Source organism: Triticum urartu, chromosome 2A, assembly GCF_056163025.1.
Source record: "Triticum urartu cultivar PI428250 chromosome 2A, HENAU_Tu73, whole genome shotgun sequence".
Taxonomy (NCBI): Eukaryota; Viridiplantae; Streptophyta; class Magnoliopsida; order Poales; family Poaceae; genus Triticum; species Triticum urartu.
Window position 1 is genome coordinate 666,472,835 of NC_141874.1, and position 17,446 is coordinate 666,490,280.

The 17,446-nt window shown below is 44.7% G+C and overlaps 2 protein-coding genes across 2 annotated transcripts; one reads left to right on the plus strand and one right to left on the minus strand.

The window, feature by feature from the left end:
* Positions 1–190: 190 nt before the first annotated feature.
* LOC147986540 (uncharacterized) lies at positions 191–11,992 on the plus strand. The gene is made up of 4 exons (XM_087542048.1): positions 191–430; positions 10,525–10,605; positions 10,861–11,013; positions 11,414–11,992. Exons 1-4 carry the CDS (start codon positions 191–193, stop codon positions 11,963–11,965), a joined length of 1,026 nt encoding a protein of 341 aa, XP_087398174.1. The 3' UTR covers positions 11,966–11,992.
* A 1,181-nt stretch (positions 11,993–13,173) lies between these two features.
* Positions 13,174–17,109, minus strand: LOC147986541 (uncharacterized). The gene is made up of 5 exons (XM_087542049.1): positions 16,865–17,109; positions 15,009–16,624; positions 14,723–14,934; positions 13,683–14,636; positions 13,174–13,614 (listed from the first exon to the last, which is right to left on the minus strand). The coding sequence occupies exons 1-5, from the start codon at positions 17,107–17,109 to the stop codon at positions 13,174–13,176; spliced, it is 3,468 nt and encodes a 1,155-aa protein (XP_087398175.1).
* Positions 17,110–17,446: the final 337 nt, after the last annotated feature.

Consider the following 17,446-nt stretch of genomic DNA (forward strand, 5'->3'; position numbering starts at 1 on the left):
TCCATCTCTTTCCTGTCAGGCCAAAGGCTCGTTTAGCCAACACAGAAGCCCACGAAAACACTTTACCTAGGATGCGGAGACGGACGTAGCGGATTGATCGCTGCCGCCGGGCCGCCGCAATGGACACCGACCCTCCTTCCCTTGCGTTCCCCCAAGCTGCAGCCATGCCGTGCTGGTGAGCTCGCCCTGTATGGTTGTATCCGACCCCTCCTCCTACTGCATCGCCGGGCCACAGCTGCCTTCCTCTGTTTTCTGCGCCATGGCCGCCTCCTGCACGCGCATGCAGGGGCTCCCAACCCCAGGCCCCAGCGTTCTCCGGCTGCCTCTGCAGCTCCGGCGGACTGCAGCCGTGGCACCACCACCACTTCAGTGTGCTCCATTGTGGCCTGAACTCCTCCCTGCTCCTTCCCATGGACGCGGCCATGGCCAAGTGAAGCTCCTTCCCATGGAGGCGGCTAGTCCCTTTTTTTCACCTATTCCTTGATCCTTCCCTCCCATGACGCTCTCTCAAACTCTCTCTCTCTCTCTCCATAGAGCTAACCATGGAGAAGCAGACACACTCCTTATTGATTTTCTGGATGGCTTATTGATATCAACTCTTAGATGTATTTAAATTGGTGAGATTTTTCTTAAGAAAGCGAGGTGGGACTATCTAATATCGATCAACCTTTATTTTGTCTATGATCATAAGCTTGGCCAATTAGACACCTACTTGTACATTGCACAGGAGGTCAGGAGATCGATTCCCAATAGCAGCATCATTGTTTTTGCCACCTCCGACGGACTGCATGGTTTTGTCTGGGCTGAGTTTGGTGGGCTGAGGCGCAAACAGCTGATGGGTCTGACAAAAATTTGTTAAACTCGGGATCGATTAGGCAGAAGTCCAACTCACATAAAACCACAACAACCTATGAAACTTTTGACGGACGGACGGACGAAGCTACGGACGAAAATTTGGTGGGAAGAAGCAATCGCCCTTTTATTATTAGGTAATGATTAGCAAATGGGATGCAAATTATTAAAAAAATAGCAAATGGGCTCTATGTTGTCTGCCACAGACTTGGAGGCTGACTTGTGGGCCTACTAAGTTCATGCGTACACAAGGTTTCTCAAAAAATAAACTTAGTCAACAATCGACTCTACCAACGTTAGACCATTAAATGTCAATCTAATGGCAATCGTGCTTCTCCAGTCTCTGATCTTCCTGCCCCAGCTGCCCAAACCAGCGCCGTCGGAACCGCCTGCTCCCGCCTCCCGTGGCCGGCTGTGCTGCCGGGCAGGCCTCACGCTCCATCATATCCTCGCATCCCTGGCCTGTCTATCCCTGTACTCACCCACACCTCCTGCTATTTTTCGGCGATGGCAGCCGAACCAGTCAACCCTCATACTCTCCACCGCATGTCTTCCCCGACTCCATGGCGTTCCCTTCTTAGGCCTTGCCGTCGTCCACCGCCTCGGTGCTCTCGGCGTGGCGTGGTCAACATGGTCAATGAACGACATCCATCGGGAGTGAACTGTATGTGGAGAGGCTGACAGCTGGGTCCATGGCCGCACACAAGGAAATGCCTCCTTATTATGCGCAAAATAATGATTCCTCCACCTAACATCTGGGATCCGCCGGAAGGGCCTCTATATTTCGCGAAAAAAGCGTTCCCTCCACTAACAGGTCGGACCCACCAACTATATCTTCGCACGCAAGGAAGTGCCTCCTTATTGCACACAAAAAAATGAATACCCCTTGACAGCTGGGAACCACCATAGTGGGAGGCTGACTTGGCCTACTAAGTTGACGGGGACGGAGGGCTTTGTGAACTTAGTCAATATATGAACTATTCTAGCTCCAGTGATCGTACAATGTCCATCCAACGGCCGTAGTGCTTCTTCAACCTCTGGTCTTCTTGCTCCAGCCGCACAAACCAGCGTCGGTCGTGCCGCGTGCTCCTGCCTCCCGTGGCCGGCTGTGATGCCGCAGAGGCCTCACCGCCCCTACTACTCCCACCGCTGGCCGGGCAATCCCTCTACTCACCCACACCCCCTGCTATTCTGCGGTGACAACAGCCTCACACCGCAGCCGAACCAGTGAACCCTTGTACTCCTCTCCGCGTGGGCATCCACTATCGCGTCTTCCCTGGCTCCGCGTCGTCCCCTTCCTGGGCCTCACCGTCATCCACTGCCTTGGTGCCCTCGGCGAGGCGTGGTCAATGTGGTCAATGACTGACTTCCATCGGAAGAGTACTGTATGTGGAGAGGCTGACAGTTGGGTCCACGGCAGCCGCAAGGAAGTGCCTCCTTATTACGCGGAAAATAATTATTCCTGCACCTGACAGCAGGGACCCACCGGACGGGCCACCGTATTTTGCAAAAAAAAAACGTTTCCCCCCCGACTGTTGGGACCCACCAGCTACATCTTCGCACGCAAGGAAGTGCGTCCGGGCAAAAAAATGGTTCGCCCCCCGACTGTTGGGACCCACCAGCTATCTTCGCACGCAAGGAAGTGCCTGACAGTCGGGACCCACATGGTCGAAGCGTACGTAGCGTTGTCATTCTGGTCGCGAATGTGTACGTACATAATGGTCGATGTAGAGCGCGCACGTGTCATAGTAGAGGCACGCATGTAGCATGTACACGTACATACAGCGGCCAGTGTGCAAGAAAGAAAATACGGCCACGTACGTACATACGGATGGGGTCTCGAATGCCTACTCGCGCATACGTACGGCCAGGGCTCGTGTACATGGCAGGGTCAGAACGGAGAAACAACGTCGTCGTCGTGTTCATGGGGAGCCAACTGGCTGGGTCGGAACGGAATGCGTCATCGTGTTCATTGGGAGGGCTTGGACAGAACAGCCGATGGAAACGAGGCCTGGCGTACCGCAGAACGGAGGAAACGGCCTTGTGTTCGACCGGCCATGGTCGAAACGGGATCCTGTTTATCGGGAGGGGTCTGGCGTACCGCAAAACAGAGGAAACGGACCTCCTACGGTCTAAACGGGGGTCCTGTTCATCAGGAGGCGTGTGGCGTACCGCAAAACAGAGGAAACGAACTTGTGCTGGAGCGCTACGGTCGAAACAGCGGCCCTGTTCATCGGGAGAGTTGTGGCGTACCGCAAAACGGGACTCCACGGGATACTGTTGATCTCCACCGTCGACCCCCTCCAGCCTCCACGGGCTACTGTTCATCCACCGTCGACCTCTTGCAGCCTCCACCAGCGACTGCTCATCCACAAGCTCATGTTCATCCAGTCTCCACTACGCGCTACTCCACCGGCTACTGTTCAACCAGCCCTCTCCACACGATCTCTTGTTCAACCACCCCTCCACAGGCTACTGTTCATCCAGCCCTCCGCCATCTACTGTTCATCCATCCCTCCACGGGGTGGTCCTGTTCATCCAGTCCTCCACAGGGTCCTGTTCATCCAGCCCTCCACGGGGTCCTTTTCATCCAGCCCCAACCGGCTCGATCGATCGGGGTCCTGTTCATCCAGAGGCAACACCACGGGGTCCTGTTCATCCAACCCCATCGGGAACTGTTCATCCAAACCCCCCAGCAATGCTCACTGTTCATCCAGAGGCAGCATCGATTGGCTTCAGTTAGCAGCAGTAGCGAAGGAATCGCTCAATCGGGTTCAGTTAACAGCCATCGATCGATCGCTCGGGGTGAGTAACGCGTAGCCTGCAGTGCAATCACTCGGGTTCAGTAGGCGAATGCCTCGCTCGGGTTCAGTTAGATCCCAATGCCTCGCACCCATGCGCGTGCGTGTACGAGAGAAACGCCCATCGCTCAGCCCCGACCACCCACCGTAACCGGGAACACCCCGATATTTTCCTTGCCCTCGCTTCTACCATGGTTTTTTCTATCATGGACGACCCAAAGAATGTCATGCAACTGCGTCTCCGGCCCGCCCAGGACGAAAAGCCTATTTTCTGTCATAATTTTTTGCATAGAAGTAGGAGCCCACCACATCTATGATGATACCGGGTTTTGTCACAATTATCGTCATAGAAGTGTCATAAGTATGACAGAAAAAAATTCGTTCGGCCCAAAATGTCACGGATGTGTCTTTTTTGTAGTGCATGTTATTGATGTGTACCTTACTAATGCTCGCAGTAGCGCCTGGGTATTTGATACTGGTTCTGTTGCTCGTATTTGCAACTCGAAACAGGGGCTAAAGATTAAGCGAAGATTGGCTAAGGACGAGGTGATGATGGGCGTGGGAAATGGTTCCAAAGTCGATGTGATCGCCGTCGTCACGCTACCTCTACGTCTAACTTCGGGATTAGTATTAGACCTAAATAATTGTTATTTTGTGCCAGCGTTAAGTATGAACATTATATCTGGATCTTATTTGATGCGGGACAGTTATTCATTTAAATCAGAGAATAATGGCTGTTCTATTTATATGAGTAATATGTTTTATGGTCATGCACCCTTGATGAGTGGTCTATTTTTATTGAATCTCGATAGTAGTGATAAACATATTCATAGTAATGAAGCCAAAAGATATAAGTTTAATAATGATAGTGCAACTTATTTGTGGCACTGCCATTTAGGTCATATTGGTGTAAAGTGCATGAAGAAACTCCATGCCAATGGGCTTTTGGAATCACTTGATTATGAATCACTTGATGCTTGCGAACCATGCTCATGGGCAAGATGACTAAGACTCCATTCTCCGGAACAAAGTAGCGAGCAACAGACTTGTTGGAAATAATACATACTGATGTACTCCCTCCGTCCGAAAAAGCTTGTCCCTCGAATGAATGTATCTAGCATCAAATTAGTGCTAGATACATCCATTTGAGGAACAAGCTTGGGACAAGCTTTTTCAGACGGAGGGAGTATGCGGTCCGATGAGTGTTGATGCTCGCGGTGCGTATCGTTATTTACTGACCTTCACAAATGATTTAAGCAGATATGGGTATATCTACTTGATGAAACATAAGTCTGAAACATTTGAAAAGTTCAAAGAATTTCAGAGTGAACTGGAAAATCATCGTAACAAGAAAATTAAGTTTCTACGATCTGGTCGTGGAGGTGAATATTTGAGTTATGAGTTTGGTCTTCATTTGAAACAATGCGGAATAGTTTCGCAACTCACGCCACCCGGAACACCACAGCATAATGGTGTGTCCGAACGTCGTAACCGCACTTTATTAGATATGGTGCAATCTATGATGTCACTTACTGATTTACAGCTATCGTTTTGGGGTTATGCTTTAGAGACGGCTGCATTCACGTTAAATAGGGCACCATTGAAATCCGTTGAGACGACACCATATGAACTGTGGTTTGGCAAGAAACCCAAGTTGTCGTTTCTTAAAGTTTGGGGCTGCGATGCTTATGTGAAAAAGCTTCAACCTGATAAGCTGAAACCCAAATCGGAGAAATGTGTCTTCATAGGATACCCAAAGGAGACTGTTGGGTACACCTTCTATCACAGATCCGAAGGCAAGATATTTGTTGCTAAGAATGGATCCTTTCTAGAGAAGGAGTTTCTCTCGAAAGAAGTGACTGGGAGGAAAGTACAACTTGATGAGGTAACTGTACCTTCTCCCTTATTGGAAAGTAGTTCATCACAGATCAGTTCTAGTGATTCCTACACCAATTAGTGAGGAAGCTAATGATAATGAACATGAAACTTATGATCTAGTTACTACCGAACCTCGTAGGTCAACCAGAGTAAGATCCGCACCAGAGTGGTACGGTAATCCTGTTCTGGAAGTCATGTTACTTGACCATGACGAACCTACGAACTATGAGGAAGCGATGATGAGCCCAGATTCCGCAAAATGGCTTGAGGCCATGAAATCTAAGATGGGATCCATGTATGAGTGAAGGAAATATGCCCTAGAGGCAATAATAAAGTTGTTATTTATATTTCCTTATAACATGATAAATGTTTATTATTCATGCTAGAATTGTATTAACCGGAAACTTAGTACATGTGTGAATACATAGACAAACAGGATGTCACTAGTATGCCTCTACTTAACTAGCTCCTTGAATCAATGATGATTATGTTTCCTAAAAATGGACATGAGTTGTCATTTGATTAATGGAATCACATCATTAGAGAATGATGTGATTGACTTGACCCATCCGTTAGCTTAGCACAATGATCGTTTAGTTTGTTGCTATTGCTTTCTCCATAACTTATACATGTTCCTATGACTATGAGATCATGCAACTCCCGAATACCGGAGGAACACTTTGTGTGCTACCAAATGTCACAACGTAAGTGGGCGATTATAAAGGTGCTATACAGGTGTCTCCGATGGTGTTTGTTGAGTTGGCATATATTGAGATTAGGATTTGTCACTTCGATTGTCGGAGAGGTATCTCTGGGCCCTCTCGGTAATGCACATCACTATAAGCCTTGCAAGCAATGTGACTAATGAGTTAGTTACGGGATGCATTACGGAACGAGTAAAGAGACTTGCCGGTAACGATATTGAACTAGGTATTGAGATACCGACGATCGAATCTCGGGCAAGTAAAATACCGATGACAAAGGGAACATCGTATATTGTTATGCGGTTTGACCGATAAAGATCTTCATAGAATATGTGGGAGCCAATAAGAACATCTAGGTTCCGCTATTGGTTATTGACCAGAGACGTTTCTCGGTCATGTCTACATAGTTGTCGAACCCGTAGGGTCCGCACGCTTAACATTCGGTGACGATCGGTATTATGAGTTTATGCGTTTTGATGTACCGAAGGTAGTTCGGAGTCCCGGATGTGATCATGGACATGATGAGGAGTCTCTAAATGGTCGAGGCATAAAGATTGATATATTGGACGGCTATATTCGGACACCGGAAGTGTTCCGGGTGATTTCGGAGAAAACTGGAGTACCGGAGGGTTACCGGAACCCCCCGGGAGAACTAATGGGCCACATGGGCCTTAGTGGAAAGAGAGAGGGCCGGCCAGGGCAGGTCGCGCGCTCCCTCCTGATACATCTCCATCGTATCTACTTTTCCAAACACTTTTGCCCTTGTTTTGGACTCTAACTTGCATGATTTGAATGGAACTAACCCGGACTGACGCTGTTTTCAGCAGAATTGCCATGGTGTTATTTATGTGCAGAAACAAAATTTCTCGGAATGACCTGAAACTTCACGGAGACTATTTTTTGGAAATAATAAAAAATACTGGCAAAAGATCAAGACCAGGGCCCCCCTATACTTGTGGGTTATCAAGACTATTTTCTGGCGTCGTTGCCGGGGAGCATAGCTCTATTATTTGAGTCACTTGGGATTTATATGTGCTTATCATTATGAAGAACTTGACAGATCCAAAAACCAAGATTTATCCCTCAACTACGAGGGGAGGTAAGGAACTGCCATCTAGCTCTGCACTTGATTCACCTTCTGTTTTGAGTAAGCTTGCGACACCTAAACATGCTTCTGCTATTAATTCTGATATGTCGCATATTATTGATGACGCCACTTCTGCTATGCATGATACTTATGAGGAAACTACTTCTATGCCTGATACTACTATGCCACTCGGTGAATTTCTTGATGAACAACTCGCTAGGGCTAGAGGGAATGAAATTATTGAAACTGATAATACTGATGAAAGTGATTATGAAGGCTCTCCTAATAAATATGAATTACCTGTTGTGCGTGAGGGCTATGTTATGGATGAAGAAACTAAAAGAGACTTTCTTGCTTGCAATGATAGAAGTGATCTTAAGAAATTATTAGCTAAGCTTAAACAAAAAACTCTGAATGCTAGAATGAAATATGATCCTGCTTATGCTACTTCACCTATCTTTGTTACTGATAAGGATTATGAATTCTCTATTGATCCTGATATAATTACTTTGGTTGAATCTGATCCTTTTTATGGCTATGAATTTGAAACTTTTGTGGCACATCTTACTAAATTAAATGATATAGCCACCCTGTTCACTAATGATGAGAGAACTTGCTACTTTTATATCCTTAAAATATTTCCGTTCTCATTAAAGGGGGATGCTAAGATATGGTTTAATTCTCTTGATCCTGGTTCTGTGCGTAGTCCCTAGGATATGATTTATTACTTCTCTGCTAAATATTTCCCTGCTCATAAGAAATAAGCTGCCTTAAGGGATATATATAACTTTGTGCAAATTGAAGAAGAGAGTCTCCCACAAGCTTGGGGGAGGCTTCTCCAATTACTTAATGCTTTGCCTGATCATCCTCTTAAGAAAAATGAAATACTTGATATCTTTTATAATGGACTAACCGATGCTTCCAGAGATTACCTGGATAGTTGTGCTGGTTCTGTTTTTAGGGAAAGAACATCGGATGAAGCTGAAATTTTATTGAACAATATGTTGACATATGAAAATAATTGGACACTTCCTGAGCCAGCTCCTAAGCCTATTCCTAAACCAACTCCGAAGAAAAGGGTTGTTCTATTTCTCAGTCCTGAAGATATGCAAGAGGCAAAGAAATCCATGAAAGAAAAGGGTATTAAAGCTGAAGATGTTAAGAATTTACCTCCTATTGAAGAAATACATGGTCTTAATTTACCGCCTATTGAAGAAATACATGGACTTTATAACCCGACACAGGTAGTAAAGGTAAATTCTCTCTATAGATATGATAAAGCTGAAATCCCATTCACCAAGTTTGCTAGCCCATGCTTAGATGAGTTTGATAAATTTATGGTTAAACAAGAAGACTTCAATGCTTATGTTGGTAGAGAATTAAAATGCAGTGCTGATATGCTTGAACACTTGGGTGATTATATGGCTAATGTCAAAGGTGAACTTAAACTTATTAGTAAACATGCTTCTATGGTTACCACTCAAGTAGAACAAGTACTTAAAACTCAAAATGATTTGCTCAATGAATTAAATAGTAAGAATAAGGACTATGATGTTAGAGTGGCTACAAGAACTGGTAAAATGACTCAGGAACCTTTGTATCCTGAAGGCCACCCTAAGAGAATTGAGCAAGATTCTCAGAGAAATAATATAGATGCACCTAGTCCTTCTAAAAGGAAGAAAAAGAAAAATGATCGGACTTCGCATGCTTCTAGTGAACCTATTGCTAAAACACCTGAGAATCCAAATGATATTTCTATTTCTGATGCTGAAACACAATCTGGTAATGAACCTGAAACTAGTGATAATGTTAATGATAATGTTCATGATGATGCTCAACCGCAATGATAATGATATAGAAATTGAACCTGCTGTTGATCTTGATAACCCACAATCAAAGAATCAACGTTATGATAAGAGAGACTTTGTTGCTAGGAAACATGGTAAAGAAAGAGAACCATGGGTTCAAAAACCCATGCCTTTTCCTCCCAAACCATCCAAGAAAAAGGATGATGAGGATTTTGAGCACTTTTCTGAAATGATTAGACCTATCTTTTTGCGTATGCGATTAACTGATATGCTCAAAATGAATCCTTATGCTATGTAGATGAAAGAAATTGTTACTAATAAAAGAAAGATACCAAAAGCTGAAATTTCCACCATGCTTGCTAATTACACTTTTAAGGGTGGAATACCTAAGAAGTTAGGAGATCCAGGAGTACCAACTATACCATGCTCCATTAAAAGAAACTATGTTAAAAATGCTTTATGTGATCTTGGAGCCGGTGTTAGTGTTATGCCTCTCTCTTTATATCGTAGACTTGATGTGAATAAGTTGACACCGACTGAAATATCTTTGCAAATGGCTGATAAATCAACTGCTATACCTGTCGATATTTGTGAGGATGTGTCTGTTGTAGTTGCAAACGTTACTATTTTAACGGACTTTGTTATTCTTTATATTCCCAAGGATGATAGTATGTCTATTATTCTTGGAAGACCCTTTTTGAATACTGCAGGAGCTGTTATTGATTGCACCAAAAGGCAATGTCACTTTTCATGTTAATGGTAATGAGCATACGGTACACTTTCCGAGGAAACAACCTCAAGTCCATAGTATTAATTCTATTGGAAAAGTTCCATCGATTATTTTTGGAGGTTTTGAATTTCCTCTTCCTACTGTCAAGAAGAAATATGATATTCTAATTATTGGGGATGTGCAAATCCCCTTCGATGTAACATAGTGTTATTCGAAATTTCTCCGGTTCCATGTTATTCGGAATGAGTTTGTTAACAAGACTTGATCAACCTTGTTAATGGATTCCTTTTGATGATCATGGAGTAAATAGCATAAAACTACCACTTTTCGTGCTAGGGTTCCAAAAAACCACCACTTTTTTGTTTGTGACTTATACCTACCACTTTTCTCATCGGCTGTCTCAAAAAACCCAAATCGCCCGTTGCTAGCGTTTTGAACCGTTTTTTGACGGTCCGGGCCCGCCAGTCAGGCCAGGTCAGCACCGCGCGTGACGGCGAGGCCGTTAACGGCCGTTACTCGGACCGACCGGTGCAGTCGGACCGCACCCGCTCGCTCGCTGCCTTAAGTCGTCTCCCTCCCTCTCTCTGCTCTCACTCTGCTCCCCGGCCCGCACTCATCTCTCTCTCGCTCTCACTCTCCTCTCCTCTCTACTCTTTGATGCCAGCGGCGACTTGCGCTATGGAATGACGGGGATACGAGCTCAGAGGATGAGTGCGACATCACAAGCATGGACATGGCTCTTTGGGTAAGTTTTTCGATCTGCTGAGCTAGGGTTAGGGTTCATCTAGGAGCTAGATTATGTTAGTGTTCATCTTGGTGAGCTAGGGTAAGCTTTGGTTACTGTTATTTAGTAGGCAGGGTTATGGTTGCTGTTTGAGCTATGTTTATGTATGCTTGAAAACTAGGGTTAGGGTTAGGGTTCTTGCTGGATTGGGGAAATAATTTGCGATCTATGACTGGCTGTGTGAGCTAAGGTGATTTTGTTGATGTGTTCATGCAGGAGCTCCCTGACACCACCGTGGAGCCTCTTTTCTGTGGCCAACTGGAGCTTTCTGAACCCACCTACATGATGCACCACATGAGGCCAATTAAGTGTGTGGCATTTGAAGGAACCTTAACTGGAAGGCGTTTCTATGGTTGTCCAGTGCCGCAGGTATAGTACCTTAATTGGAATCATTTTCTTCTGAACCCACACATGTATTTACGAGGATGACCACACAATATTATGTTGACAAGTTGCTATTCTGAACCCACACAATATTGTGTTGACAAGTTGCTCTTTTGAACGTACACTGTATTATTTAGGATGAACTGCAATATGCCTTGTATTAAGGTATTGAGGGATATGGTTACTATAAAAAATGCTTATGTATAGGAAGCATATATCTATGAAAGTACTTGTACAAGTAGGTTGGGTTTCAGTTATAGTTTGAGTTATATGAAACAACATATTCAGTTTACTTAAGCCTCACCTTCAGTTTCTTAGTCTGATATGATTTGTTGTTATGAAATTGAGTGCACTTAGTGATGTATATTTCAATTTCCAAATGCAGACTGAAGGTATTAACTGTGGTGTTACTGAGTGGGTTGACAAGCCCTGGCATCCAATTCTTCAGAATTGCTTGTCCAGGATATGGGACATGTACCATGAACAGAATTGTGGCAGGGTAGTTGATAAGCAGAAGTATGAGAAGCATTTGGCCAAGCTTAAGACTGAAAATGACAAGTTGTGCATTGAGTACACAAAGCTTGTCCAAGATGTATCCAAGATGTTTGATTGGCAGGATGGTAGGGTAGACCACATGGATTACCAGAAGGCAGTTGAGGAGGAAGAATTTGAGAAGAAGAAGAAAGAGGTAGAAGAGAGTGCTAGGTTGGAGGTTCAGATGGAGAAGCTAAAACTTGCCAAGGAACAAAGGTGCATTTTACAGAGTCAAGCTGACATTATCAAGAATACTAGGAAAGCAATGAAGGAGGTTGAACAGGAGAGAGATTTGCTTAAGATAGAGAAGGCCAAGCTTGAGCATGTGGTGAATGAGCTGCTGAATGATGGGCATGCAAGCAAGGAGAAACTTGAGAAAATCAAGGCCATCCTTGATTCATGAAGTGTGTTCTGCAGATGGTGAAGTACATCCAAGGCCTTTATAAGTATGTGGCCTAACAATCTGAAGTGAAGATATGGGGTGTACATTTTGGGGAATGTGAAGCTAATCTAGCCTATGTCTATGCCAATGTTAAGAACTGTAGTTTATGCTGCTAGAACCTTTAATGCTAAGTTATGAACTAAGTTGTAATGAATGTTCTGCCTGTATTTGAACCTCTTATGCTATGTTATGGAATCAGTGATAAGCACTGCTGGACTATGTTATGTATTTGAACCTCTTATGCTATGTGTTTTTTTAGTGCTTTGTACCTGGGCTTTGTGGCCCAGTTATATTTACAAACCTAGGCCTACTGCACCCACCCTCCACTGCTCATAAATAGCCTACTCCACCCACCCTCCTCCCTCCAGAACACAGCTGCCACACCCCACCTCAAAAAAACCCTAGATGGATCCAGAGCTTGGGGAGGTGACAGATGAGGAAAAGGAGGCAGTGCAAGCCGTCGATGTGAGGAGGCAAAGGGCTCGCAGAGAAGATCTTGGAGAAGTGCAAGAGTGGGAGCTGGAGTTCAAGAGGAGGCTGGCAGAGAAGATCCTGGAGAAGTGCAACTCAGATGAGTTCACAGTTCTTGTCCCTGGCGGCAGGCGCAAGAGCTCAGGGAAGATCATCAGGTGGGCTATGGCACAGGCAGTAATCGCTCCCCACCCTTCTACCAGAGCAAAGTGGCGCCGTTTCTTCGATCGTTATGATTGAGAGTTGTTGCTAGTAGTTTTTTTAAGTATGAATGACAGAATGAGAGTCTGAGCTATGTATCCCTTCCATTTCTGTACAACTCTTTGTATGAAAGAATGTTTGGATGGTGAAATCTATGAATGTTTGAATAAATGAATCAATGTTTGCATCAGTGTTGTCTGAATCTACCCAGTAGTCACAAAGAATCATGTTTCATAATGCAACCACTTAGGTTTCATCAAGCAAACACATAGGTTTAAGAATGCAAACACATAGGTTTCAAGAAACAAATACTCAGGTTTCATAATGCAAGCAAATACATAGGTTTCAGGAACCAAATACTCAGGTTTCAGGAAGCAAATACATAGGTTTTAGGAAGCAAACACTCAACTTTCAGCAAACAAATACATAGGTTTCAGCAAGCAAACACTTAGGTTTCAGCACTCATACAGTGCAAACAAGACAACTTTTCAGAAAGCTCAATAGTTACCACTAGCAGTGAAATATGCCTTCCACTTTCCAGTTGGCTTCCTAACCCTCTTGGACCCAATCTCCATCTCAGAGTGAGAAGCAGGCCTTGGAGCATTGAAACCTGTGTACCCCCCTCCTCTGCTAGCTGTTGATGCTCTGTTGTTCTTTGCTGGAGAGGCAATGGATGACCTTGTGTTCTTGGCTGGTGAAGATGTGCTAGGATCCCTTGTCTTCTTGGTTGCTTTGGTCTTCTTGGCAGGTGCTGATGTGGTAGGTGTTGGAGTAGCAGAAGCAGCTGCCTTGTTCCTCTTTGCTGGTCCTGGAGTAGTTGTGGCTGCTGCAAGCCTCTTCCTAGATGGTGCTGATGGTGCTGATGGTGGTGGTGGTGGTGGTGGTGGAACCACACCTGTAGTAGCTCTGGTAGATGAAGAGTAGTCTGACCTATTCTCCTGCACATTTAACAAAGCAAATTTCAATTAAACCACCTAGCCTATGAAACATAAATTTCTATGCATACCTGGTGATTATTCTTTCTCATCTGCAGTTTGGGTTTCAGTGGAACACCACATGTGGTATATCTGTGACCTTGCATATTACAATTGCTACAAGTCACTGTCCCAATTCTTGATGTATCCTCCTTGGCAGGCACCTCAAAATGTCCTTTCCTCCTAGCCGTCTGCTTTTTACCCTTCTTTTCTTTGAATACTGGAGGAGATATGTCATCCCCCATGGTGTGTGGCCAACAATCAGGTCCTGGAACAGGGTATATAATATGCTTGTAGGTTTCACAGTAGAGGGGCTTCTTGAAGAACTCATGGACAAAATCTTCAGGGTGTAGCTTGACCTTCTGCATTGTTGCTATAGCATGACTACATGGAACAGCTGTCATATCCCACCTCCTGCAGTCACAAGTGTAGTTGTTTAGGTTTACACAGTAGGTCTTCTTTGAACTACTTGTAACTTGCCAAATGCCTGGTCCAGCCATATATGCATCACAATATTTTGCCCACTTCTTGGCCTCCTCCAATATCTCAGAGTAAGTGGGTGTGATATCCCACCTACATGTCTCTGTCTTCTCCCTAATCTTCTGAAACTTGATCATGAGTTTTGTCCTCATTCCTTCAAGCATTGTCCTTATGGGCTTGTTCCTAACATCTAGAATCATCATGTTGAAAACTTCACTAAGATCGTTTACAACAAGGTCTGTCTTGCATATAGTATCCATTCTATGCCTGGCCCAAGTATGGACTGGTATGTTGGACAACCACTTCCATGCCTCCTCACTCTCTTTCTTCAATGCTTCCATGCCCAAATCATGCCCATGCTTAGTGAAAGAATATGCAGCCTGGTCTAGATGTTTTTTCAATTCATCCCCTCTAAACCCAGCTAATTGGAAGTTGGCATATATGTGTCTTAAACAAAATCTTTGAGGGGAATCAGGAAATACATCCTCTATTGCATTGAGCAGACCCTGCTCATTGATTTTGTATTAATAACTAGTGAAGTAAGTAGACAAAGCATTACATACTGTAAGAAACCAAACTGAAGTAGTTGTACCTTTTGCCTGTCTGACATAATTGTGTAGGGCCCAAACTTGTTGCCACTACGAATTACTGTCCTTAACTGTGTAAGAAACCAAGTCCAACTATCTGTCTCCTCCTTGTCAACAACACCAAATGCAATAGGGAAGATGTTGTTGTTGCCATCCCTCCCTGTTGCTGCCAGGATTTGCTGCCCAGTGCTTAGTTTGATGAAGCATCCATCAAGACCTGCATTTTAAGCCATTAGTAAGCTGTAACATGTAATGCAATCCCTATTTAAGCACTATACAAACTAGATTTACCTATGAAAGGCCTGCAACCATTTAGGAACCCCTCCTTACAAGCAAACAGACAGTAAAACATGTAATGAAACCTTGGGGTAGGTGCTGGGTGGAGTTCAAATTCCTTTGTTGTCACAACACACCTACTACCAGGGTTTGTGTCCAAAACACACTGCAGATAGTCTCTTAGCCTGTAGTATTGTGTCTTGTGATCCCCTTGCACAACATCAACTGCTTTCCTCCTTGCCCTGTAGGCCAAACTTTTTGGAACATGTACTCCAAATTTCTTTTTTGTATAACTCAGTATAGTCTCAACACCTGCACCAGGATTGGACCTTACAGTATCCTCAACAGCCTTTGCAACCCACTTCATGGTAACCTTTGTGTTCTCTCCACTTGCTCCACAGGTGTGATTAAGATTCATCTTTTTGATGCTAAAGGTTGACTCATGGGCAATCTTAGAAGCAGTAATATAAAACTCACAACCATGCTTTCTATCTAAGCACCAGGCTATGATCCAACTTGGATCATTCCTATGGTACTCAAAGTTCCTAAGTGTCCTAACATGGTAGTTTCTCAATGCTTCTCTGAACTCTACCACATTCAGAAAGCACAAATGAATCCTAAACTGTTCATGTGCATCAGGCCTAGAGGAATCATACCATATTCTCTCCTTCTTCTTCTTCTTCAATTTTCTCTTCCTGCCACAAGGCAACCTAGGTGCATCATCTTCTTCATCAGAAATGCCTTCATCACCTGGAAAGCAGAACTCATCAGCTTCTGGCACGAAATCTTCAAACTTTATGTGATCTGGCTCACTGTGTGATCTGCTTGTTGGGCCTTGTTTCCTCACAGGTATCTTCTGTGCCACAGTTTTCACATGATCTGAAGCTTCTTCTTCATCATCTTCTTCAGAACCATTTGGCTCTTGCCAAAACTCTGAGGGTTTAGAAGCAGCCCCAAAATAATGCTCAGCCATCTCTTCCTCTTCCCTGTAGTGCTGCCTTGTTCCTTCACCACCTTCATCTCCTCCCCTAGCCCAAGACTTGTGTGAAATTTTCTTCCCTCTGTAATCACCCCTCAAAAACTCAAAATATGAAGAGGATTTGTCCAACTCATCATCATCTTGATCTTCTGCTTCAATGCCTTCAATTTCCACTGCCTCTTTTCCCTTGTTGAAATTACAGCTCTGCTGTGTGTTAAAATATGGATCAACATGCACAACTGGAGGCTCTGAAGAATTTGAGACAGGGAAAAGGACACCTTCTTGGGAAACACTATACACAATGGGATCACCAACTTGACTCATTGGAATCTGCTCTTCAAGCAAGGTGTGGTCCATGTTTGCATCTGCTGGATTTGGGTCAGTAGCCTCTCTCACTGTTATGTTCAATACTTTCTTCTCAGCAAACAAATCTAGCATCTCCTCCACCTTCTCATCACTGTCCAAAACCTCAATCCCCTCCAGCCCCTTACCCTCATCCTTAACATATGACAGATAGGCACCCAACCCATAGCCCTCAAGTTTAATAAGTGCTAACAATAACAGGTAATTCATTTCTGATAAGGAAAACTTCCTTTCCATGTTGTCTCTACCCTGAAAATGCAGCCTCAATTCCCATACTTCATCATCCAAACTATGCAAAGAAAGAAACAACACATTCAGATTTCTTCAGATTTTCAAGTTAAAAAGTATGCAACAGTTTCACTTGCACAACATATCATCCAAACCTAAACCCTAATTCATATATTGCTTACAATGTATACATAATAATATACCAAAGAAACTAATTCATTAACAATCTAAGAAACAAACCCTAACCCTAGTTCATAAATAAACTAGGCAAGATAAGTAAAACAAGTCGAGTATAACTTACTCCACACCACCAAGTGAGGAGGCCCACTGGTGCCCGCCTTTTGGATCCGCGTGGATGGATTTGGCCACTTCCCTGGCCGCGCGCCACGCCGGCGAGATCTGGAACTCCTGCGTCGGTGGCCCAGACGAGCGCTGGGTCAGGAAACTTGCGCTGCCTAGCCACTTGTTGACCTCGGAGTGAGCACCGCCCTCGTCGCTGGCTGTCGCCCCAGGCTCGCCGTCGTCCTTCTTCTTCGCCGCCGCCATCACCGGGAGAGACAGAGAGCATGGGGAAAGGAGGAGAGAGAGAGAGATGCTGCCGACAGAGAGAGAAAGGCAGCGAGCTAGTAGGTGCGGTCCGACCGCACCGGTCGGTCCGAGTAACGGCCGTTAACGGCCTCGCCGTCACGCGCGGCGCTGACCTGGCCTGACTGGCGGGCCCGGACCGTCAGAAAACGGTTCAAAACGCTAGCAACGGGCGATTTGGGTTTTTTGAGACAGCCGACGAGAAAAGTGGTAGGTATCAGTCACAAACAAAAAAGTGTGGTTTTTTGGAACCCTAGCACGAAAAGTGGTAGTTTTATGCTATTTACTCATGATCATG